General features: G+C 49.0%; 1 protein-coding gene across 2 annotated transcripts in view; it reads left to right on the top strand.

Moving 5' to 3' along the window:
* Nucleotides 1-24,413, top strand: part of LOC149332880 (sperm-specific sodium:proton exchanger-like) — a 328,095-nt gene that overhangs the window by 272,179 nt on the left and 31,503 nt on the right. For both annotated transcript variants that reach the window (XM_089558441.1, XM_089558440.1), the window contains 7 exons: nt 15,056-15,331; nt 16,367-16,627; nt 18,362-18,502; nt 18,677-18,793; nt 19,587-19,857; nt 21,030-21,173; nt 22,300-22,471. In XM_089558441.1, coding sequence (XP_089414567.1) covers nt 15,148-15,331; nt 16,367-16,627; nt 18,362-18,502; nt 18,677-18,793; nt 19,587-19,857; nt 21,030-21,173; nt 22,300-22,471 — 1,290 coding nt within the window. In that variant the 5' untranslated portion in view covers nt 15,056-15,147. The remainder of the gene's footprint in view (nt 1-15,055; nt 15,332-16,366; nt 16,628-18,361; nt 18,503-18,676; nt 18,794-19,586; nt 19,858-21,029; nt 21,174-22,299; nt 22,472-24,413) is intronic.

Genomic DNA, 24,413 nt, shown 5'->3' on the forward strand with positions numbered 1-24,413 from the left:
ACTATGAAACAAATTAATTGAGATTACGTAAAGATAGGCAATCCATCACTCGTCTCCCCAACGAAAGAATTTTCGAGCTAGCATGAATAACAACGAAGTTATAGACGATTAAAAATCACGCTCCTCCTCTCCCCCCTCAACTCATACACGCGGAGCACCAAGAAAAAATAAAGAAAACAGCTCCGGGACTGGGCTCCGCCCATGAATACGTCATTCGCTGACGTTCGGTTTACGACTTCCGGTTGTCGCACTCCCGAGGAGCAGCGTGCGTCGGCAGCGTCTCTCCGGTCTCGGCGCTTTCTTTGCTCCCGAACTCCCGGCAGAAAGAGGCGGCAGAGGTAAATTGAAAACATATGCGTGAAGGCAATGCCCTGGCCCGCGCTTGCCCGAGGGGGTCGCGCGGCGCCTCGAGCAGACGATTTTCACCGCTACCGGAAGTGTGCCCGTGACGTCGTAGCTGCCGCGGCTCGAGCGAATGACAGCGTGTGGTGGCCTACCGACGTCATGGGACTAGTGACGTCTGTTTTCCCGGTTTTGGTTTCAAAATCGCTCCCTACGAAGACACCAAACAGCCCGCGAATTTTAAAAAACGCGATTTTTAAAAAGCCATAATAAATTGCCGGCTCAGTTCCGAAGACTCATACTTGGTGTCAGTGCTTCTGAGCATAGCTTCTGACATTTACAAGCGGCTTTTAATTATTTTCATGGTGCCTTTAAGGACAACGCAGCGAGCTATGCAAATAAAAATGATAGGTGTATAGCATTAAGAGACCGGAAGCGGGCGGAGTGGGTGAGAGAACAAACGCGGGTTAAATCTTTATTTGCCATCAAGTACAGATGGGGGGATTGTAGAAAAAAGCTGTCCTTGGACAGCCTGACGGGTCCACAATCCCTTATTTCGCCAGAGTGGCAGCATCACATAAGCAAACATATTCTTGATACCCAAACATATACATACATCTTTAATATGATGCAGATATAGTACTCATAGTAAACGAAAGCAACAGAAAACAAAGAAAAACAAAACGATCGCGGAACTCACTGCTAAAAATGCAAAAGAAAACAACAGCAAGGTTAGACAAATTACATCATACAGATGCGTACTAATTCTTACACGACGAACCGGTCATAATGTTACTTCGTCATGCATACTAACTTCACCTGTCATTGATTAATTGATTAATCTTAACTTAGCACGGGTTATGAGTCATGCTGGAGTGCATGTCTGCTGTGAATTAATGTCAACTGCCCCGGGTTCTTCACCGAATGTCATCGTTTGAGTCAGGCGTCGCTTTCTGCATTCTGCCATAGAGAATATGTTACGGTCGCGCCTGAAATCCAACCGTTGATCTAACCCGCAACCTCGCACTCACTAGCACAGCATCATTACCACTGAGCCACCCCAGCAGTTGCTATCGGTCTACTCAAGTCTCTTCACTCGTCACAATCGGCCCGTTCACGTCCAGCCACCCCCTCCCTCCCAACAGTCAACTTCACCCTCAACTACATCCCTGCTTAGTTTGCTTTTTCTTGGAGTTCACTCCACAACCCTAAGGGCCCGTCGGTTATCGTACCTTCACATTACATGCCCTGCTCAGTTCTCCTTGATCCCAGCTAGGGCGTCATCAACTCTCGTTTCTTGCCTGACCCACTTTGCCCTCTTCATGCTTTTCAACGTCAACGTCACTAGAACTTGCTTGTTATAATATCGTTGCTAATCATTACTGTTATCACTCAATGCGTTAGCATTATAACAGCCGTATTGGAAAAATCTGTCCATCCGTCCGTCTCAAGCCGCAATTGGCAGGAGGAAAAGCGAGGAGAGAGAAATTCCCTCCCCAAAAGCAGAGGAGAGGAAAAAGGGAGAGGAAAGGCGAAGATAGGGCGAGACGCGGCAGGTGAGGGAGAGAGGTTAGAGCGTGTCACACGGTGATTGGCGGACGGGATCACGCCACGTGCTCGCAGGGTCAGTGGAAGTGGCTGCTCGGTCCGGTAGAAACACGAACGGCTACGCATACTCAGTCGCATCAATCTCAATAATCGGCGATATTTCTAATCGCAGTTTCTAGCTGAACTACGTCTAATTAACGAATAACACACTTTTTCCCTCGCCCTGTCGTAACCGTGCGCTAACCACGCGAGAAGTCCCGTGCTAACTTCATCACGAAACACATTCTTCAATTCTGTTCTGTTTCAGGCACACTGCGCGTAATCTACACTTTCAGCACGACCTAGATGCTTGCTTACCTTTGACGTCAGTGCTGTGCTTTGGAGTCCACCTTTTAAGGACGCACTTGGGGTGATCAGGAGAGGAAGAAAAGAACGAAATGGAGGAAAACCATTTGTGATAGAGGGACAATACAATGGAAAGAAGCAGTGTACGGTACAAAACGCGCCGTGCGGTATCCATGGGTCAAGGGCCAGTCGGCCTCCACCTGGTCTGCACTGCACGTGTCCTAGACGACAGCCTGTCTCTCCTTCGATTACTTTCTCGGTCAAGCACAACGACGCGCTATCGCACGGACACATGTACTGGATCGATAACAGCGTCGCTCTGCGCTTGTTTTCGATAGCGTAGGAAAACAGTTCAGCTTCGACAGAAATCATGTGCTTCTGCTCAGAATACGAGCCTACGGTATAGTGTACCCTCTCTACAAAAAGTAACCGAGCAACAGCTGTTTGCTTCTCAACGGCATAACAGAGCCTTTACGGCACACCTAAACACGGAAAGGCGTTAAAACGTGAGAACAAGGGTTCACCTTACTTTACGCGGATTCGGAGCTTAAGGGCTGCCACAAGTGCTTCACTACGTGGCTAAAAAACAAACCACGTTTGCCGGGTTACTTTCGGCAAGGACTGTATGTACAGTCTTAAGGCCAAAGGCCTTTCGCTCCAGCCACATAACAGAGCCATTAAGGCGTTATTAAAGACCGAATGACCTCGAAATGCCAGCGGAAGGCTTATTCTTGCGGTAGAGAAGCTTCCTGCTTGACTTGTATTTTGAATGACCGCAACAGGGAGCATTCTAAGAACATTCATTTCGCTGCAGCGGAACGCTCTGGCCTTAAGACTTTTGACGAAGACTGTACCTCTCGCTACCCTAGAAAAAAAATGAAATGGCATTGTGAAGCGAAAATAAATCTGGATGAAGTCTGGTGTTACGAAGCCGGGATAAATCTGACGTGCTTAGCGGCAGCTTCCTGGAGGGTGCGGAGAACTCCGGGCTGTGGAGCGAGATAGCTCGCCCAAGAAGGATTCGTGGCAGCGATTTGTTTAGGGTGGTGTGAATGTGTTGGCAGACTCATAATGTATGGGTGTTGCCGGGGTATCCCCCGCAGTATTTGTAGAAGATTTGGCCGGGGTTGGGCTGGAATATGGTCAGCTTGAAATCAATCAATTTTCTCTCTAACCATAATTCAGAAATGATTCGCAACATAAATAAAGCGCACACAGAAGGCCACGAAAAGACAAGACCGGACGGTGCTGCACCGTCCTGTAATGTTTTTTCTTGGTTTGTGTGCGTTTTATTTATGCTGCGAATATTTTCCGCATTATGCATAGCAACCAACTGGCCCAAACCACCGTGCTACTGCAACGTACTTCACTCCATCATTATGCACTCACCATCCCACTAAAATCTTCGGTTGTCGAATTTTCACTTTTATTCGCTAATTTTTAAAACAGATGTTCATGTAGTTTATGAGCATTTTGGGTCACAGCACTGTCATCTGTGCCGAAAAATGCAATGCGTAATTACTCTAGCACAACAAATATTGAAGAAATGTATTCAGTTGCAGAACAGCGGCTCCTTGATGGCAACCACTGCTGTAGTTTTGAGTACTATGAATACATACTTTTCTGATCGCACCTGTAGTATTGCCTTCGGGTCTGTTCTATTGGTCAACAATCAGTTTATTTAAAAATAAATATCTGCCCGCTGATGAGGTCGTCCCGACACCAAATCTCTCGCGGAAATCTCTGCCCCAATGGGCACAGAAGGGGGCGCCCCTGGACGTCCTGGGGACGTCTGAGACGTCCTGCGGACGTCCTGTGAAGTTTCAGTGCTTATTGGGGCGACACGCGCCAAGCTTAAAACGTAAGATGGGCCTCCTTGCTAGCCTACAGAATGCACCGTTTAGCGTGAAAGATAAATTGCACGCACGCTGCATGCGGTCTTTTCGGCGGGTGTAGCACTTTCCACTGCCTCTCCCGACTCCTTCTCACCTGTTTGCACCAGTCAGCACCGCGGGACGTATTCCACAGCCACTTAGGTGCGAACGCAACGGTGGGGGTGCATTTTCAGGCATACGCAAACATATCGTTTGTGTAGTACCCCCGAGCGCTTCCGCGGCAAGTTCTTTTACGCCCTGTCTCCTTCGTCCCCCCCCCCCCCCCCCCCCCCCCCCCCCGCCCCAAGGTGCTTCCTGGAGAGAACACCTGTGACACCGCGGGCATCGCCTTCTCAGTCTATAGCACAAGCCTACAGACCCTCGCACATCCGCTATACTACCTCACACCCCTTCTACAACCCCTCGCAAAATTGGACTCCATACGAGGTCGGTTTTCCTCCGTTAATCAACTCGAAGCGGCGGCCTCCGCGCGACGCGTTTCCAATTTGACTCTCATTCGATTCGGCCACTGCCGTACACTCAGTGGGGGGTCCTCACTTCTATGCACACACACAGTCTGTCTCGATCGTCTGCTGCGATGGGAGGCGCCTGTTCGCACGCACTAACACTGGACTTAGGGGAGCCGTGGTGTCCGCCATACACTTCACCAAAGCCCGGCCGAAGGCGTGCCGAAAGGGTGCACGGGCGCACGTGTGTGTGAATGCGTGCTGTGGGACTCAGTATAGACTCCTGACAGCGAATGCACACATATATCTTCGCCGCCGATTTCGCTGCCTTCCAGTGTCGTCGGCGGGACTTCAGCCGTGCCTGTTCGCTCCCTGTAAGCAACGAGAGGAGAGGAACAAATAAAGGCTGACGCGTGGCGCCTGCAGGGGTATATAATCAGGCCCAGACTGGAGATGGAGTGTAGTAGTATACACCGGCGTTCATTTCGTATCAGGGTGCGTGCCGCGCTACCGCGCTACGCACTCGCCGTATCGGAGTGTGCCTCCTTGGGCTGACCCTAATGATAACAAACGCCTCTGGGCACATATGCAGGGGAGGCGCCGCGCGTCGTGTGCCTTCTCGCCTAATTCCAGCCGGGGAGCGCGACCATATTTATGTATCTACGCGAGAGGAAAGAACAGGCATCTCAAAGAAATCCCCCCCCCCCCCTTCCCGCTTACTCTTATACTGCCCCCCCCCCCCCCCCCCCCCCTGCTTTTTTCCAGGGGCGGTAGTTTCGAAGGACGCCGGCTGCAAGCCCCCTCCTCAACCTCAATCAGGCAGTTGGTTAATAAGCGTCGCAGCTTAACAGGTCGTTCGTTATCCGGTAGTTGATAGAGCGCATTTGCTGCACGCGCGTGCCGTTTTCAGTCCAATACTTAAAGCGTGCGCGTTTGCGGGAGGAGGCTGATTTATTTCGCTCGAAGAGGGTCTGTAAAGGAAAGACCAAAAAGAGAGCATTGGATGTTGGAAGCTGATTGGAAGGGAGAAAAAGACACTCGCAGTAAAGCGGCTATGGAGCTGCAGCAGCCAGGAGGTCGGCCTGTATTTCGTCTCTGTGATTGCACCATCGATTATTGAACTTGCACGCCTGGAGCATCACATTTCACTCTTTCCGTACATTACACACGTCATCTGCCTTGTACGGTTCCGTAGATGCGTGCTCTCATTATAACAACAACTGCGTATGCAGCTGCAGGACGAAGGGCTAACCGGAAGTTGTTAACTATTGTGCTCAGGCTCACCGATGCAGACTCACGCATGCGCACTGCAGGCGAACAGCGGGTCTACCCTGCTGTACTCCTCGATGCAGTAAAGTCGGATAATGCTGAAGCTGTTTCACTTGACGACACTGGGGTGCCGTAATGCGCATTCGGTGATTGCATATATGCGTATATATACACGGTCGGTGGATTTATCGCGTCCCATTTCGTACGCGGTAACCCTCTGCTATACTTCCGCGCTAATGGGTCGTAATTTTTCCGTCTTGCTCACGTTTTGCGAACAAGTAGCGAGTAGGAAAATGGGCGATCATATCGCGCAGCTAGACTGATGTTGTGTGTGTGGGTGCGTGCGTGCGTGCGTGCGTGCGTGCGTGTGTGTGTGTGTGTGTGTGTGTGTGTGTGTGTGTGTGTGTGTGTGTGTGTGTGTGTGTGTGTGTGTGTGTGTGTGTGTGTGTGTGTGTGTGTGTGTGTGTGTGTGTGTGTGTGTGTGTGTGTGTGTGTGTGTGTGCGCGCGTGAGTGCGCGCGTGCGTGCGCGCGGGCGGGCGGGCGGGCGGGCGGGCGTTTACAAAGCAACCCCCCCCCCCCCCCCCAAATGATGGACCATTCTTTCGCACGTGTCACAGGCAGCCTCTCGAATTTGGCGCTTTTCTTTTCTGAAGCGACCTAAGTTATTACGAGAGAAAACACAGCTATAATGCTGGACTAAATACTGGACATGATGATAGACGCGATGCTGGACGTGGTTAATGTCAATGCAAGATACTCGATTAAAGCTGTACTTCTTCAATGCACATCTGAAGAAAATTAACGAAGAAACTCCAGACTAATAATACTAGTCAGAAGAATGAAATTGTTGAGTTTAATTTCTCTCTTCACTGGGATATTTTGAGACGTCCCGGATACTTCAAATGATTTCTTTCACCCTTTACGTCGGTCTTCACGCTATGCTGTGAACTAAATAACCGGCTTGAAAATCGATGTCTAAACTAGATACGCGACATTTCTTCCCATATGCTCCACCTCCACCATTTCCTCCTCCTCCTCCTCCCTTCACCTTCCCTCTCATGAAACATTCCTTCTGTCTCCCTCTGTGTGAAATGCAATTACTCGATCATGTTTTTACGTTGCACTTTTTATGTATTCTTATCGCGGTATTTACATTCGCTTTTTTTAAGTAAATCGCAGAATCTGCGTCGTACGATCTTTTAGTGTTTGTATCGCGTGCATTGACACTGCTAAGCATCGCGACACAGCCGCCAAGATCTCAGTCGCTTTCGAGAAATGTGCCTGATCCAAACGGGACACAGAGCCAATGATTGTGGTTGTTCTGATAGTATAGAAGCTATTAACGATCCTCCGGAAGCTGTCTTATCCTGCGTGGCATATAAGCATCCTAGTGGAGCATCATCATCATCATCAGCATCTACAGGCGACTGCATCACCATACAGGTTATCGCAGCTCTAACACTAGCATAACCAGAAATTCTGGTCAAGCACATGTTTTCAAAAGGAAACTGCTTGTGAACGTAATTGTCGCACATCTCAACAGTGCATCATAATAATCAGTACTTCCGAAGATTCATCCTCGCGACGCTTGCAGTTTTTATGCCATTTAGTGTAAAAACGCACCCCTTTGGTTTTTTTTTCCGTTTTTTTTTTCGTAGTTTCCATTTTTTCGCGACGTCACGTCGCGTGTACCATCATCATAAAATTGGATGTTTTGCATGCCGCACATTCCTCCCCCGTTCAATAAAACAGTGGAACCACCTTCCCGACGCTCTTGTGTCCATTACGGATGCTACCTTGTTCAAAAATGCTTTCACAGCTCATTTTGGTGTCTGTAATAAACAGTATACGCGCTATTTATTATTTTTCTATTCCTACCATCGTATCTTATTTGTATTCTATTCTTGGATTCTTACCATTATATTTTGGTGTTCCTATTTAATCATTTTTTCATTGTTTAACATTTCTCGATTGCCATCGCTATATGTATGCCTGTGCTTTTCTCTTATTCATGATATCTATTCCACTCCTGTCTGTAACGACTGACCCGGGCCCTGAGGGTATCAGAAATAAATAAAAACAATTAATAAATGACAACCTCAACTACCCAGTGCGAATGCAGGACAAGCTTTAAAAGCAAGATTTTGCTACGTATCGAAATACTACACCAATTCCACGAATATGCTCGTAATAGTATCCTACAGTATTACACAGATGCCACACAATTAGAAATGATGCACCAAGAAAGCTGGACTTGGGTTCTCGTAATATAACCTCGCCTTCTTGCTAGTTCCGCAAGCGCCCTTCGCTCATCATTCTAGCCCCAAATTGACCCGGACGGCGCCGGAGCCACTTTGCCCGTCACATTTCCGCACTGCGCCAGTCACATTAGCCGTCGTTATTCACAGCGGCAGGCCGCATAGATAGGCTCCAGCACTGACCACAGCAATGGCTCCAAGAAGGAGTCACCGTATACAGCCTCCGGGCGCCGTGGTCCCTTGACGTCTGGCCTCATCCACCCACTTGCGGCCATCATCATTACGAGCCCATTACAGGGTCGCTGACTATAGAGGGAGCGGACCGAACCAGAGGAGTCGGCTGCCGGCAGGAATGTTGCTGTTGAGGCCACTCAGCCCGCACCTCAAGACGACGACGCTGTCGCATATGGGTGTGTAGCCACCGCGGTGGCTCAGTGGTTATGGTGCTCGGCTGCTGACCCGAAAGACGCGGGTTCGATCCCGGCCGCGGCTGCCGAATTTCGATGCAGGTGAAATTCTAGAGGCCCGTGTACTGTGCGATGTCAGACACGTAAAGAGAACCCCAGGTGGTCGAAATTTCCGGAGCCCTCCACTACGGCGTCCCTCACAGCCTTAGTCGCTTTGGGACGTTATACCCCATAAACCAAACCAAACCTTATGGGTGTGCGCCCAGAAGCCGGGCGAGCGGTTTGTGAGCCGAGAGTGGGTGGAACTAAGTTATGTGTTGTTAAAGAAGCGGTCAAAAAGACGTGGCGTGTTCGAAGGAGCCTGAGTACACTGATGCGCTCTGCATACCGCGTAACAGATCCATATACGTTACCACAATCTCGAAAACCAGTTTTACAGATTCATTTCTTATAGTACAGACTCTGCCCACCCTCCGCTAGGTCTCATTGCCGTCGTTCGCATGAAATGACGTCGTCGCAAAGCAAGGTCATGTGACCCTACTGTCGTCGGACGAATGACCAATCGGTGCCGACAGTCGAGATTAATGCATCATTTGATCTCCATTAACTGCAAATGGATCGTGCCAGTCACTGACTGTCAACGGGTCCTATATCACCCATCGATGAGTGGGCAGTGTGCTACATAGCCGAATAAACCGCGTACACATGACCCATGACTCCTTGGACGACGTGACCCTTTCAAGAGCTGAAGCTGGAACAGGTGTGACATTAAGCGAATGCCCCTTTATTAGAGCGCAGCTCTTATGCGCCCGTTCGTGTAGGTTGAGCCGCATCGCCGCCGCCGGTGTATTCGAACCATACGATAAAAAATAAACATTGCCGCCACAGAGATTCGAACCCGAGGTGCCGCGAACAGATAAGCTTCGCTGGCCAGTGCACGAGAGCACTATGCTATCGCCGCAGTTTTTTTTTCTTTATTGCATGGAAGAACTTCCGTAAAAAGGGGGAAAACTCCAATCAAACTGGTTCGCGTCTCAAGTTACCGGGCTGCTTAAGACGAGCCCGCCATAGCCCTAACTCAACACTGCATCCCCATCAAAACATCAAAATTAAGGGAGGCACACACATGCATCTAGGCACGGCAGCCAGCTTGGAGGTTCTTCGCGTGCAGCATATACACTCCTCACCAAAGCACACTGTTCACGAAACACAGATTTGGACGATCTTGGTGGCTCGGCATGTCTGTCCATCATACGGCTTTTCGAAAGATTGAATAGTCCCATCAACACAAACAGATCACAAGGCACAACAGAGTTTTTGCCAACAGGCAGAAATCTAATAGTGTATGGTGTAATTTCAATGGCCTTCTTAAGAGTTCGTTGTAGTATGTCCCAAAAGAACATGGCATCACGGCACAGGATGGAGCAATGATCAATTGTCTCAGGCACGTTACACAGACGGCAATTCACATTCCAGGGTACAAACATCCAATCACACCTCGTGCTAAACTCCAGCACACTCTCGCGCTGTGAATTGAACATCGTCATCTTCATCAACTAATACTGCTTTTGAAGTAATATGGTCGGCAAACGTACCAACAACTCGGCAAAACAAAACAACGAGTTTTCAGGGCCTGGAACACCTACAGAACTGCGCTAAAATTTCGCATTAGGGAGTATCGTAATCGTCCTCAGAATTTCTTTTTCCTCAAAGATTCTACTGTTGCACAGAAGTCGGGGCTTCTATATGAGCGGCTCAACCAGCGGTCCCAGTTATTGTTTTGCCGGAATAGGAGCGCCAAGGGTGAACTACTCCTAGACGGACAGTTAGTGTTTCGGTGGTGTTGCAAGGACTCACGGGGAAGGTGGCATGGAGTAGGAGGAGAAGGTTATCGTCTTACAAACGCCGCTGCGACCCCATCAATCTCCTCGCCTCGCGACCGCCTGAAATAACCGCTCGCCTTTCGGCGGCACTGAGCAACTACGTCAGACTTCTCCTCCTGCTAGCCGCCCCTCAAGACGGAGCCACATTTCATACCGCCGCTATATATGGCGGAAGATAAACACTCGGACTTCTCACATTCCCCCTTTGTGGATAGGTGACGCAGGCAGCTTTATTGCACTCCCCTTTCCCCCGCTACTACTTCATTTGTCTACTTTCTGTGCTACTTCCTCCTCTTCTTCGATTTCTTCCTATTTCAATCTCACCTGGATGATCTATCCCCCTGTCTACGTGGCCGTGTCTCCAGTGTACAGTCACGGACGGGCTAACGTGAAACGATGGAGCTACGACCAACAACGGCCGGTGGCTCCGTGTAGCTACGAAAGCACTAAATAACAGCGAGATAACGAGCCGAGGCGGTTGTCTACTGTCTCGTGGTGGTGTTTATCTCGTTATTGGTTCACGTTTTCCTGGCTACGTGGCGCCACCGGTAGTAGTTCATTGTCGCTCCATTGTTTCAGATTAGCTCGTCCGTGACTGTATGCATTACACCTTGCAGTATTATACAGAGAAAGCGTATAATGAACACATCGGTGTTACTTATTATAGTTATCCATGTGTGTGTGTGTGTGTGTGTGTGTGTGTGTGTGTGTGTGTGTGTGTGTGTGTGTGTGTGTGTGTGTGTGTGTGTGTGTGTGTGTGTGTGTGTGTGTGTGTGTGTGTGTGTGTGTGTGTGTGTGTGTGTGTGTGCGTGTGTGTGTGTGTGTGCGCGCGTGTGTGTGAGTGTACACACAAACGAAACGACTTCAGTTGTGCTCAGACTTATTTTCCTCTCAACTCCTCGTCGACTGTCCTTCGCCGCTTTACACGTCGCAGCGTTTTACAGCAGAAACCGCCAATGCTTTTGCTCGGTTCTTTTCGTACCGCTAACACGCTCTTTCCTTTGCTTTGCACGCGTCTCTACGAAGGCGTGAGTTAGTTATCGACGACGCCTCCTTCGCTCCGATCCGCTTGTCGTAACAATAAACCAGCTTGCGGGCGAGGCATCACCTTGGTCGCGCAGTCGCCGTACACGCCACCTATTTGCTGCACCCGCATCGCGTCGCCGCAATTTGCACCTTTCCATTGTCTCACGCGCCATCCCAAGGCTCTTTGCGCGCGACGGCATTGCACGGGGATTACCACGTGCGCGAGATGCGTAAGAAAATAAGCCCGTTCCTCCAACACCTCCCTCTGTCGTTCTGTTTTATTGTTCCACCTCGCCTATTGTTTCCGCGATTCGGAAATCCTTGAGGATTGATGGCCTCTTGAGAAACGAATTGCCTCTTCACGGTCCCACCCAGTCTTTTGTTACGTATCCTCTCTTTTGTTGGCGCATTTTCTTTTCTTTCGAACCCTTTCTGATTTAGAGAAAATCGACCCTCGGCCCTCGGTTCAACGCACGTCTTATACGAGCCGTTTATCGCGGCACTTCAGTGGCTTCGGCGTTGGGAAGTTGAACCCGATGTTGAGGTGTCCAAGCCCGGCCGCGTTGGTCGCATTTCGATAAAGGTGAGAGGCTAAAACTCCCCTCTGTTATGTGTTATCTCACCGAATGTTAGGGGACCTCGAGCGGTCGAAATTAGTCCGGAACCCTCTACGACGGCGTTTCACATGACCCACGTGTCGTTTCGGGTCGTTAAACCCCAAGCGATACCGAAAACCTAAATTAGTTCGGAACCCTCTGCTACGGCGTTTCTTATAGCATACGGGCTGTTTCGGCTTGTTAAAACCCGGGCACTAGCGACGCACTACTGTTATTTATTTTATTTACTGACACTGCCCGCATTTGTTTTTTGCCCAGTGCGAGAGCGGTAGCATAAGATATACATAAGAAGAGTCGCACCATGAAACAAAAGTTAGCAACACAAAATAATCAATACAATAAAGGATAAGGAAACACCCGATAAGCAGTGATCAAACACTGGTCAGATAAAAAAACAGGCGCTTTAGTTTCAGCTAAGAAGCTCAGAAACATTTTGACGAAGAAACCCACGCTAGTGCACGCTCATTTTGTTCGCTCTAGAATATCCCCGAATACGAACAAAGGCTTCAGAGTGCAAAGACCGCGTTTAGGTTCAATAAGTGCGTGCGCTCGCCCGCAGAGCAGCACGTGGGGACTGCTTCCTTTGAAGCTGGTGCTGAAAGAAAAATAGCGGCGGTGGTAGCACACACAACTCGACAGCCTTCTGCGTCCTTCTTTTGAACACGTGCATTGTTAAACTGCACACTTCACTGTAGTTAAACAACAAAAGCTCATTCTCGAGTAAAATATTACAAAAAATTCAGGGGGCACTTTGGCTCTCTAAAGTGCTGCAAGGCGAGAGCCTTTCCTGGCGTACTGTTTGGCATTGACTGCGAGACTGTGCTGTACTAGTGCTTTATTTGACTGCACACTTAAAACTACACACTCTGACTGCCGACTTTGACTGCTTCTTTAGCACGACTCTCTCCCTGCTTCGATGAGTTTCGTTGTATCCATGGCTATGTTCGCAGTAATAAGATACGTAATGTGGTCGGAGCGGACGACAACTATTTAATTAGTTGCCGTCTGCTCCAGAAGGGGGCGTCAGGCATCCGTGGGCGACCTCATTACTTGGAATCCGCGCACTCTGATGTCATAGCCATTCCGACCAACCGAAAAGCGTGACACCTCTGCTGACAACCTTCTGTCGACAACGATGAGGCATTAAAGGCTTTCGCCTTAAAAATCTTTAAAGCTTTCTTTTTCCAGACTATTGTTTAACAAATTCGCCAGCTCATTGCCTTCACGTGGGGAAAAGAAATGGCAGGGACAGTTGTGCCGGTGGGCAGAGCAGCGATACCCACTGCCTGTAGGTCACCATGTGCACCCGATCACTGTTGCGATAAAGCGGCAACTCCTCACACCCCTTCCGGCACGAATTCTTTGTCCAACCAGCTTGTATATGGCCTCACGCAACAGGTCAAGGGACAATCCGGCGCAACATGTACGCTCGTCTTTTCTTCCCTGTGCATGTTCGCTGCCCCTCTGCCTCCCCCCTTAAGCCATGGCGCTCTGTGTCTTCGTCGCACCGAGATGACTCGGCGTCGGATGCACGTGACAAGAATGGTCGACCACTGAGCGGGCGTAAATCAAGTCTGGCGCAACGTGCCCAGGACAGCCGAACGGCCGGCAGCCACGGGTGTAGAGACCTCTCTCTTCCATTCACTCTCTCGCCTTTCTTTTCTTTCTCGATCTCTCTCGCACTCCCTGCTCGAGATCCAGATGTCGATAGCGTAATTCACCGACGAAGACGGACGCTGCTTGCATATAGCGGCATAGGCGACGCTCTATGGCATGTATTCGAGGACAGAAGCAGCTTAAGCTTTCTAGGACACGGTGCGCAGCTCTTGGATGCCCCTCTGGTACTCAAAGCTCAGCATATAATGGACCCCAAAAACGAAACTAAGACGCAACTAAACTGTGCGTTGAGTTCTGTCGCTTACCCCTTCGGTTGAGAATAATGTAGTATACCAGTGGACTTCCCGGTAATAGTTCCATTGCGAATTCAGAGAAGATTGGCAGCAGGGGCCCCGCCTCCAAAGTCGATCTCGAGAGAGCTTGTGGCCTATTATGCCCAGATGACGCAACGTGGGATGTGCGACGAAGTGCCCCAGAAATATTCGCGACGCTATACTTTCTACAGGATATATGATTTCTGCAGAGACCTGCGCTGGAAAGTCTTCTCGGGTGAAGGCGACTACTGTGTTTCGTTTTTTTTTTTGCATTTTCTACTTCATAGAAACTCTGTTTTCGGCGAGTGCGGTCTCTTTGTCGTTAGAATGCCGTAGTCTGTCGATACAGGACTGAAGACCACGCTTATCGAGATATAACAACCATTTATTTTCCCAATAAAGTTTTTGACTCATTCACTCACTCCAGCTGTAGCTATGGCGTAGCTATACAGACCGTCACCATTCGTGGTGCAATAGTGCGTCCTAAGAGGTGTTTTTGCACCAGTCGTATGTACTGTAGTAGCGATCCAGCAGTGGTGCGGGAACAGGCCTTTCTTTCTTGTCATCACCTTACTCTAAGTAGCAGACACTGTAACCTGTTCTTTCTTAGTTAACAGCAATCATGAAATTTGTGCAGACAGTCACCGTATGTAGTTCAGTTCACTGCGCTGAGCATATCTGAGGAAACACCCAGAGGCCTACATCCATAGTACCCGCGGTTTACATGAAGGAAGGCGGTATCCTTCGTACAGCCATGGAGCCCTTCTGTCCTCTTAAAAGATGCGAGCCAGAACCGACCTTTTTTCGCCCAGTACTGAACCAGTCATGCTTAATTAGTGACACGGGTCGCCCTGGTGACTATGTCAGTCCTTTCTGTATACCGACGCTGTAGTCTGAGCAGGACCTGAGTGAATGCGGCATCACAAGGTTAAGCCTCGCCCTTCGTTGTCTCGTGGGCTGCTTTGGCGAAGGCCACAGCGATATAAGACAGTTGCTCATTTTTTCCTTTGAAGGTGCCTCTTCACATCCTATGGCACTTGCTTTTGCTGGCTCAGCTCACAACGTCGCTGTTGTCCCTCTTCCGCAGGTTGGACGTCCCGGGTAAGAGGAGAAGCTCGCTGGAGTGACGCAGAAGCCCCGTAGGGGGCGCAGGAGGCGGCGGCAAGGAGTCCCAACAAGATGGCGACCGAAGGCGAAAGCGTGCTGCACCGTGTGGCCGAACACGTGGCCGAGCAGATGACCGAGCACATGATGGAGAACGAGACGGCCGCCGGCACTGAGCCGCTCATGGAGGGCGAGGAAGAGGAGTACTTCAAGGCGGCCGCACCCATACTCTTCCTCTTTGTCAGCTTCATCCTCGGAAGTGAGTACACGCCTCCACTGGACGTGTCAGTGCACGATAGCGATCCCCAGGTAGCCAACATTTATCCGCAGCCCTCCACTGCGGCGCCTCATTCTTCATTCTGTCACTTCTTTCCGTTCTCTCCGGGCGTGGTTGACGCTTCCACCGAGAAGTGAGACAGTTACTGTGCCTTTCATTTCCCCAAAAACAATTTTTCCCTACCATGTGATTCCCATGTTTCCGACGCTTAGAAGAATCTATTTGCAGTATAGGTACACGAAGTAAGTGTACTGTCAGCAATAAAGGGAACGCGAACAAGACAGTTGAAACATAAAGAGCAAAGTTATAAGGTCATAGCCTGGAGAAGCTCAATACTATACTCGGATACAACTTAAGAAGGCAGAGGCTTTCCCCCGTCAAAGGACCCCCCTTCCAACCAATGGCATCGGCCGATTCTCATGAGCCTGCTAGTGTGACAAAGCACAGACTGACAGATGAAAGGAAATATTACCCTCCATTCATGGTTGAGTATAGTGCCGGCCCTCCCTGCGTTGTCACGCTAGCAGGTTCATGAGAATTGGCCGACGCCATTGACTGGAAAGGGGTCCTTTGACGGGGGTAAGTCGCTTTGTTCATGAGTTGTACGCGACTATAGCGCACGTTAACCTAACTTCGAAAGTACGAAGACTGTTCTTTGAAAGTGTTAATTAACCTCACTTACATGGGCCTTCCAGGAACTAATACATTTGCGTTCTTGCGTAGGTATGTTAGTTCCCTTTTTCGCGTTTCATTTCTTGCTTATAGTACGTGAAAATCGCCTGCGCCAGAAGGCGACGGCTTCGTACGATCGTACGCGTCATCTGCACTGTACGAGCTTTTCAATAAACGTTTACTCACTCACTCACTCTCTCGCTCAAGTCAGAATTTTAATTTTTCTATGGGTCGCGCCTAATCATGGATACTGCGCCGCACCCTTCTGCTGCTGGCCATAAAAGCTGGACCGCTCGCTCGCGGCCCTACATGTGCTTGTGGTGCCCCCTTTTGTACACGATGCAGCGCTGGTGCGGTTCCTGCTCAAGCGGCTCAACATCCAGCTGCCCTACACGGTGGTGCTGTTCGTGTTCGGCGCCCTCATGGGACTGCTGTCGCGCGAATACGAGTCGCTGCAGATCTACACATACCTGGCGCGCATCGACCCCAAGCTGCTGCTGCACATGTTCCTGCCCATCCTCATCTTCGAGTCGGCATTCGCCCTGGACGCGCACACCTTCATGCGTTGCTTCACGCAGTGCATACTCATGGCCGTGCCCGGACTACGTAAGTTGCGGGTGGTCAGCCAATCACGACTCTGTTTATTCCCTATTTTTCCCTAGACGATTTGTCAATAAACAAAAGTAATTAAGTTAATAAATTGAAAAGTTGAGTTGCTTCAAGTAATGCATACTTATGGCCGTGCACGGACTGCGTAAGTTATGGATGGTAAGCCAATCACAGCTCTGTTGATTCCCTATTTTCCCTATAATCCCTTGACGATTTGTCATTAAACAAAAGTAAACATGCTAATGAATTGAAAATTTCAGTTGCTTCACGCAGTGCGTACTCATGGCCGTGCCCGGACTAGGCAAGTTATGGGTGCTCAGCCAATCACGGCTCTTTTGATTCCCCATTTTTCCCCAGATTCCTTGAATGATTTGTGAATAAACAGAAGTAAACAAGTTAATAAATTGAATATTTGAGTTGCTTCACGCAATGCGTACTCATGGATGTGCCCGGACTACGTAAGTTACGGGTGGTCAGCCAATCACAGCTCTGTTGATTCCCTAGTTTTCCCCAGGTTCCCTAAAAGATTTGACAGTAAACAAAAGTAAACAAGTTAATAAATCGAAGGGTTGGCTGCTACACCATAAATCACGCAAGTAAACCAATCAGGCAGCAAGAATTCAGATGAAGTGCAAATTGAACAAGTCCGTCGGTGACCCTTCTTAGGAAATTGACACGCTCACTACGTCGTGGTTCACCGGTGGGTGACGTCATTTTTTTTTTTTTATGCTGAGCGACCACGAACACTGGGGGCCCACGATGAAGCCGTAAGGCAGGTTTTATACTGATGTCCTCCTCCTGAGACTTCACAATAAAATCTGACCTATGGCTTCATTATTTGACTCAGTATTCGAGGCTGCTCAGCATGGATGTATGACATGGCCTTCCGGTGACCCACGACGCAATGAACGTGTTAATCTGACATTTCACCTGTTCAGTCTCTGTTCAGAACGTCTGTGCTCCGATAATATAAAGAACTGCAATCGTTGCGAGTCAGCTGACTGATTAGTACAAATCCGTCGCTCCTCAGAAGCTGGCCTAAAAATCTAACAGGCAACTGACAACGCACGCTACTGCAGTTGTCGAGTCAACTTTACTGCACTGCTTTTCACTGTTCTATCCATCGTCACGAGACAAGTTAAGTCCGCTCGCTGCAAGGCAAGGTCCGCTCCCAGTGGTTTCCGGTTAGCTTTGCCTTACACCTTCTAGTCTGAATAGTTATCTTTTTACAAAATAAGGCACGATAGTTTACACAGAGTGGTTGATAAGTTCGCCCATCGTCTTGCAGAGTCAGTATTAACGCATAAATGAGACAGTACATAAAAGTTACCGTGTAAACTTGACCAGCCGGAATACTGAAACGCTGCATTGTGTCATGTCACCGCCCACGCACCTAGATGTCCTAGCTTTTTTTAGATGTTTTAGGAAGTCTGGTAAACGTTGTTTGTTCAGTGGGCAATACCTCTCGAAGCGACGCGTGCGCAAGCACGCTGCTCAGAGATGTGCTTGGAACCGCCTGTCTATCCATGGTTCAATTCAATTCAATTTCAATTTATTTCGAATTTCTTTTACTGAAAATACAAACACTTTTTGGACCCATAGCCAACGGTTAGTTCGGAGATGTAACAGCGCACAGAAACTAAGCCTGACCGGTGTTGCACGTGCAACCATAGATTACTACCGATTACTCCTCAGAACTCTCTTCACGCAGTCATCTTTCCCTGTGCGCAGTGATCTGTGCCGGCCTGACCGCGTTCCTGTCGGTGAACCTCTTCGTAAGCTACCAGTGGGGCTGGCACAGTGCATTCCTATTCGGATCCATCCTCAGCGCCACTGACCCGGTAGCCGTGGTGGCTCTACTCAGGGATGTCGGTGGGTAGTTGGTTTGTTGTCCTCTTTTGTTGGTGTATAATGTCTTCTATGGTTGTTGTATAGTGTCTTCTTTAGTTGTATAGTGTATAGTACACACCGGGCTCTTGGAAAATGCTGAAGTGCCCTAAATGTCAAGCTGCAGCGTTCTCACAGTGATGCTACGCGACCTCGCAGGCACGTCCAAAATCCTGACGACGATCATCGACGGCGAAGCGTTGCTCAACGACGGCTCGGCCATCGTCATCTACGAAGTGCTGGTGGAACTTGCCGTTCCTGGCAGGAGCATGACAGGTATAATGCGACCTGCACATACATTACACGCAGCACTATCCTTGTCATCGCAACTGTTTCTCTTTTCCCATGTCTAACCTCAGTGAAGCGTCGAAGACCGAAGAGCTGCTTCTTTTTCTACTTAGGAGACGGAGCTTTATGCAGTTTTCAGTTTCCGGTTGGTTATTGCATATCCTAACCATCACGCCAAAGCGAGCAACTATGTACCATAAACATTTCCTCATAGTGCGACTCGTCCTAACTATGGGCCGCCGCGGTGGCTCAGTGGTTGTGGCTCTCGGCTGCTGACCCGAAAGACGCGGGTTCGATCCCGGCCGCGGCGGTCGAATTTCTTTGGAGGCGAAATTCTAGAGGCCCGTGTACTGTGCGATGTCAGTGCACGTTAAAGAACCCCAGGTGGTCGAAATTTCCGGAGCCCTCCACTACGGCGCCTCTCGTAGCCCGAGCCGCTTTGGGACGTTAAACCCCATAAACCAAACCAAACCAACCATCGTCCTAACTCTGCAATTACGTTCAGATCTCCCAAGATTCTGCACAGCCAGCGCCTGAAATTGATCCTGGAGTCTTTGAAATCCCCTCATTGTCCAAAGTAACACCGCAAGCAGCACAGATATATTTGGACCAGTATTGGAAATGGATGGTTTCACTCTGGTCTCTTGTAGAACCGGCTTTTGCCAACACATTTACAATATTGGGCGAATGCCGGTGCTGCTTGGGACATTGGAGTTGTTTCTGTTTGCCCAGAGTGCAACATGTCTGGCCGCTCTCTCTCTCTGTCTCCCTCTGGTTGCAGCGGCCGAGGTGGCGTGGATGTTCTGCCGCATCGCGTTCGGCGGCCCCCTTCTGGGCTTCGTGATGGGCAAGCTGTCCGTGTGGTCCCTGGCCAAGGTGTTCAACGACTCGGTGATCGAGATCACCATCACGCTCAGCGCCGCCTACATCACCTACTACCTGGCCGAGACCGTGTGCCAGGTCTCCGGGGTGCTCGCCGTCGTCGCCCTGGGAGTCGTCATCAGCGCCAACAAGGTCAGCATCAGCCCCGAGGTCGAGGAGTTCGTCCACAGGTGAGACCACGCTACTGCCCGAATGTGTTTCTTCTCCACGTATACTTGTTATTAACTGAATCAGGTACCGTGCTGAAGTGACGATATGGAAGGCCAATGTTGCAGTTTCTCTGTCGCCTACTCATGCATAGAGATGTTGAAAATTTATTTTTTTATTTTTTTATTTAGTACATACTGCTAGCCTCATGCCGAGGCTGTTGCAGGATTGGGGCATATTATACGAGAGGAAAAACGACAGTAAGACAAAGTACACTTAACTGATTGTTGTACAGTTCTAGTTGGCACAGTGGAACAAAGGAAACAAAACTACAGTCAGAGATCATAAGTCAAAACAAAAAAAATTGCAGGAGGGCAAAAGCAACAAATCGAGAACATTCTGCAGTCAGGGTACAGTTGATAGCTGTGAGAAATATAGATAGAAATATTTGTGATAGAAATAGATAGAAATAGATAGAAGATAGAAATAGATAGAAATATTTCTGAGAATCCGATCTTGAGCAAAGAATGCGCTGAAATAGTGCAGTCTCGCTCTTTCAAGCTTTGGGCGGCTTCGATAGGTTCATCGGAAGCGATGCTTGAGGGTGCTCATAAAGTTCTCTAATGACTAAACCAGCACTGGTGGAAAACTTGCGGCAATTTGCGCATAGTTTGGTTTAGGTTTTATAGGGTCTAACGTCCCAAGGCGACCCAAGCTATGAGGAATGCCATAGGGGAGAGCTCCGCGTATAGTAGACCTATGACTGAACCGCATTCGCAACAGCAGTGTTTGGTTAAAAGTGACTGCGACTTAGTCGACGCTAACACGCTTGCGGTTATCATAAGTATGCACCGTCACATCTCTGCACAAGTGAATTTCATAGCAAACTGAACGCGGTTAATAGATTCCACTGCACTGGCACGCTACATCGTGGCATCCAAGAGATGCACATTGCGCACATGGGAAGTGCTTGAGTGACATACTTGAGTGACAATATACTAAGCCCTCAAATTCTCGATTCTTCAAACGACAGGTAACCATAACCAGTGTAGTGTTTTCGGCGCGACTGGTAGTTCAGGCGACGTCTCTTGTGTGACTTAGTCTGGATTGTGTAAGCGGGGCAATCGAGTGTTCGCATTATCAGTGGCGATTGCGTGTGCAAGTGTAAATGCGTTCTCTTTTCGTTCATTGGCAGCTTCTGGGAGATGCTGGCCTACCTGGCCAACACGCTCATCTTCATCATCGTGGGCATCGTGATCACCGAGCGCTCAGTGTCCTTCATCGAGAAGAACGACCTCTTCCTCATCCTCATCACCTACATCGCCATCACCGTCTTCAGGTGCGTAACTGCTTGGGTGCCTCGTTCTCTGGAAGTTGAAATCGCGCCCACCACGGTAGAAGCAATGGAAAAGTTTTGATCATCCGTCGTTTTACTGAAAGTGAAGGTTAACGACTCCAGAGTTTGTTATGACGAAATGGAAAAGCTTCCTCATTGCTTCTCTTAACGGTCATGTGTTTTCTCGGCTCTCCGTTTCATTTATTAATGCCCTCAAGGCTAATTAGCATTACAGAGGAGACTGACAAAACGCATAACACATTAAGCGAAAGCTTAATGTGTTATGCGTGTTATGTGTTATGTTATGTTATGTTATGTTATGTTAGCATAAAAAAACAAAATACAAGTTGTCAAGCTGCTCATTATACAATGCTAGCTAGTGCTTTTTTAACAAGTTGATGGCCTTCAATGGCGGCTATGAGTCTGGGATGGCGGTTGCAGTCCTACGATGTGCGTAGAATAAAACTTTGGGCGCAGCAGTCAGTACGGAAATAAACAATTCCGATTCAGTGGGAGTGATCAATGCGGGCAGAGCGTTAGGACAGACTGGAGATTATTTCATTGCGCAGGTGGGTGTTATGGAATAATGTTGCGAAATTGGCGCGAAAACTAACGGCGAGAAGGAAGTGACGGTAGACTTAGGGTTTGTTCCGTGATAGAGATATTGGCAGCGTATTTGTTACCGTAGTCGAATTTCTTTATAGCTAGGAAATGCAAGTCGTGTGCACCATATTCGAGCACAAATATGATACTACTTTCTTCCTTTTTCCTGTGGGCTGAAACGCGGTTACGCTGTCGGAACGACGGGTGTGTGTACAGTCCCAGACCTGTGCATTTTCCTGACAACCGCGTGGCTCAAATCGGTGAGCACATGGAAGCAGTGTGCTTGCTAATTCAAGCTGCCAGAACCACAGAGCTGTGAAGCCTAATGTTTAATTTGATTTAACAAAAAAAAAATACCGGGAAATAAAGCCAGTTCAGACCCGTCTCGCTGTGTGCCGAATCATGTACCCAACGCTGCTTCGGCGGCAAAGGAAAGACTTCAGCAGAGGTTTGACATCGAATCAGGGAGTGCGTAGTCAGAGGCTCCGTCGACCCACACTGCTCCACCTCCTGGTTGGCCCTGCAGGTTGCTGATGATCGGCATGCTCAGTCCGATCCTGACCCGGCTGGGCTACGGCCTCAAGTGGCAGGACGCCATCATCATGACCTGGGGAGGCCTCAGGGGAGCCGTGGGCCTCGCACTGGCCCTGTCCGTCGCCGAGAGCCGATACATCGACCGCTCGAACATCGGAAACAAGGTGAGCAACGCGTCGTTTACAGTCCTTGCTAGCGGTAATTAACCTGCGAACAACGCGGGACAGAATGCGACCGGGCGGCACATTTCGCGACGATTAATTCCATTCTGTCGCGATGCGATCGTGACGAAAGCGGTGGGAGGTTGCGCAGCAAGCGACCAATCACACGGGGTTGCGCTCCGGAAATTCTTCGTTTTGATTATCACATCCTTGCCTACCACGACTGCAGTATACGTGTGTTATGCAAAGTAATCGTGACGCAGGCCGTCCGGGTCTATGCGTCTCCGGGAAGTCTCCGACCAATGACAGATGAGCGAATGAAAAACAAAACAAATCGCTGAAAAAATACGGCTCCTGAGCTGTAGTCGATAACGATTCTTTTCGCGATTCATTCATAGGCTTCTTGGCCCTTCAACAGCACCGCTCACGGCACCGGAGACGGCGAATGACACATACTGTCCAGCTGGAAGTCATGACGTCACAAATCGCAACTACCAATGGCGTGGAAAAATTGGTTTTTGGCTTTTGAGGAAAGGAAATGGCGCAGTATCTGTCTCACATATCTCGGTGACACCCCAACCGCGCCGTAATTCGGGAAGGGGTAAAGGAGGGAGTGAAACAAGAAAGGAAAAAAGAGCCGCCATAGTGGAGGTCTCCGGAATAATTTCGACCACGATCTTTAACGTGCACTAACATCGCACAGCACACGTGCATAGTTTGCACTGAAATGCGGCTTCCGCGACCGGGAGCTTGGGTTAAGCAGTCTAACTCCATATTCATTGCGTCATCGCGGTGGCTTAGGATATCGGAAATGGCCTAATTTTTTTTTCAGGTGCGAACATCGCAAAGAAAGTTGTGTACCTCTCCTCTGCAGCCGTATGGCTGAAGTCAGCAGGCCGCTAAACAGCAATTACTCCTTTCATAGCAAGGCATGTAGTAAATATATATACTTGTTCCTGACAAAAGGACAGTAATTGCGCAAAAAGTCTTGAGGGTCGAACATGTCTCGAATACCGCTAAGGCTTTTCGTACCGGAAAAGATAAGTACACAAACTCAGCAAGCCCGGAAAGATTAGCCAAATCCGACTTCGACCATGTGAGATGAAAGCGAATCGCAATGCATTCCGATTTCCCGATGTGAAAGGCGGAAAGAAGACAGCACAAGACACAAGAGGCGCGCACTAGCAGCCGTTATACATTCTACTTAAGGGGACACGTATTTGAACAGATAAATGACATCACGTGTCTCATCTAACGAGACACGAGATTGCACGATAAATTGCAGTTGCAGGCGTTGGTCAGCAAAACGAATCACCGGTAACGGGCACGTGCTGACGAAGTGTCATATATTCGTAACGAGAGCAGTGGTAAAGTACGAACTTAAATAATAACCGATAAAACAACCAACACATATGAGCAGGTCAACCTGAAAAAAAAAGAATTTCTAGGTTAACCACAAACTTAACAACTTACAAACAGATGTCTCTTGCCAGGAAAAGCACGCCACAAGAAGGTTTCAAGAAAAGATACTCCTTCTCAGCCGAGTGCTATAGAAGGATCACTATTAATACATGTGCCGCTATTCTTTCTAATCTGAAAAGTCTCAATTATTTCGCTCGTAAATACACGCACTGGCTCACACGAGAGCGATATATATTGGCCAGACAGGTCGCTGCATCAAGTACGGTGCACGGGAACATGAATTGCCATTAGAAAGAGAAGGTGGAACAAATCTCCCACTGCATTGTAAGGCCTGCCCATGTGAGTCAGTGCTCAGCGGCATCAAGATACTTGAGAGGAGTCACGATGTGGTTGCGCGCGAAATAATATAGGTTTTCCTGATGAGAAAGAATGGAGACACCTGTGTGACTTATCCTTCTACAGCACTCCGAAGCAAAATTTATTTTCTTTAATCCTTCTTGTGACGTGTTTTGTTGACATTGGA

This window comes from Amblyomma mixtum, chromosome 8 (assembly GCF_055824585.1).
Source record: "Amblyomma mixtum isolate Tamu chromosome 8, ASM5582458v1, whole genome shotgun sequence".
NCBI lineage: Eukaryota > Metazoa > Arthropoda > Arachnida > Ixodida > Ixodidae > Amblyomma > Amblyomma mixtum.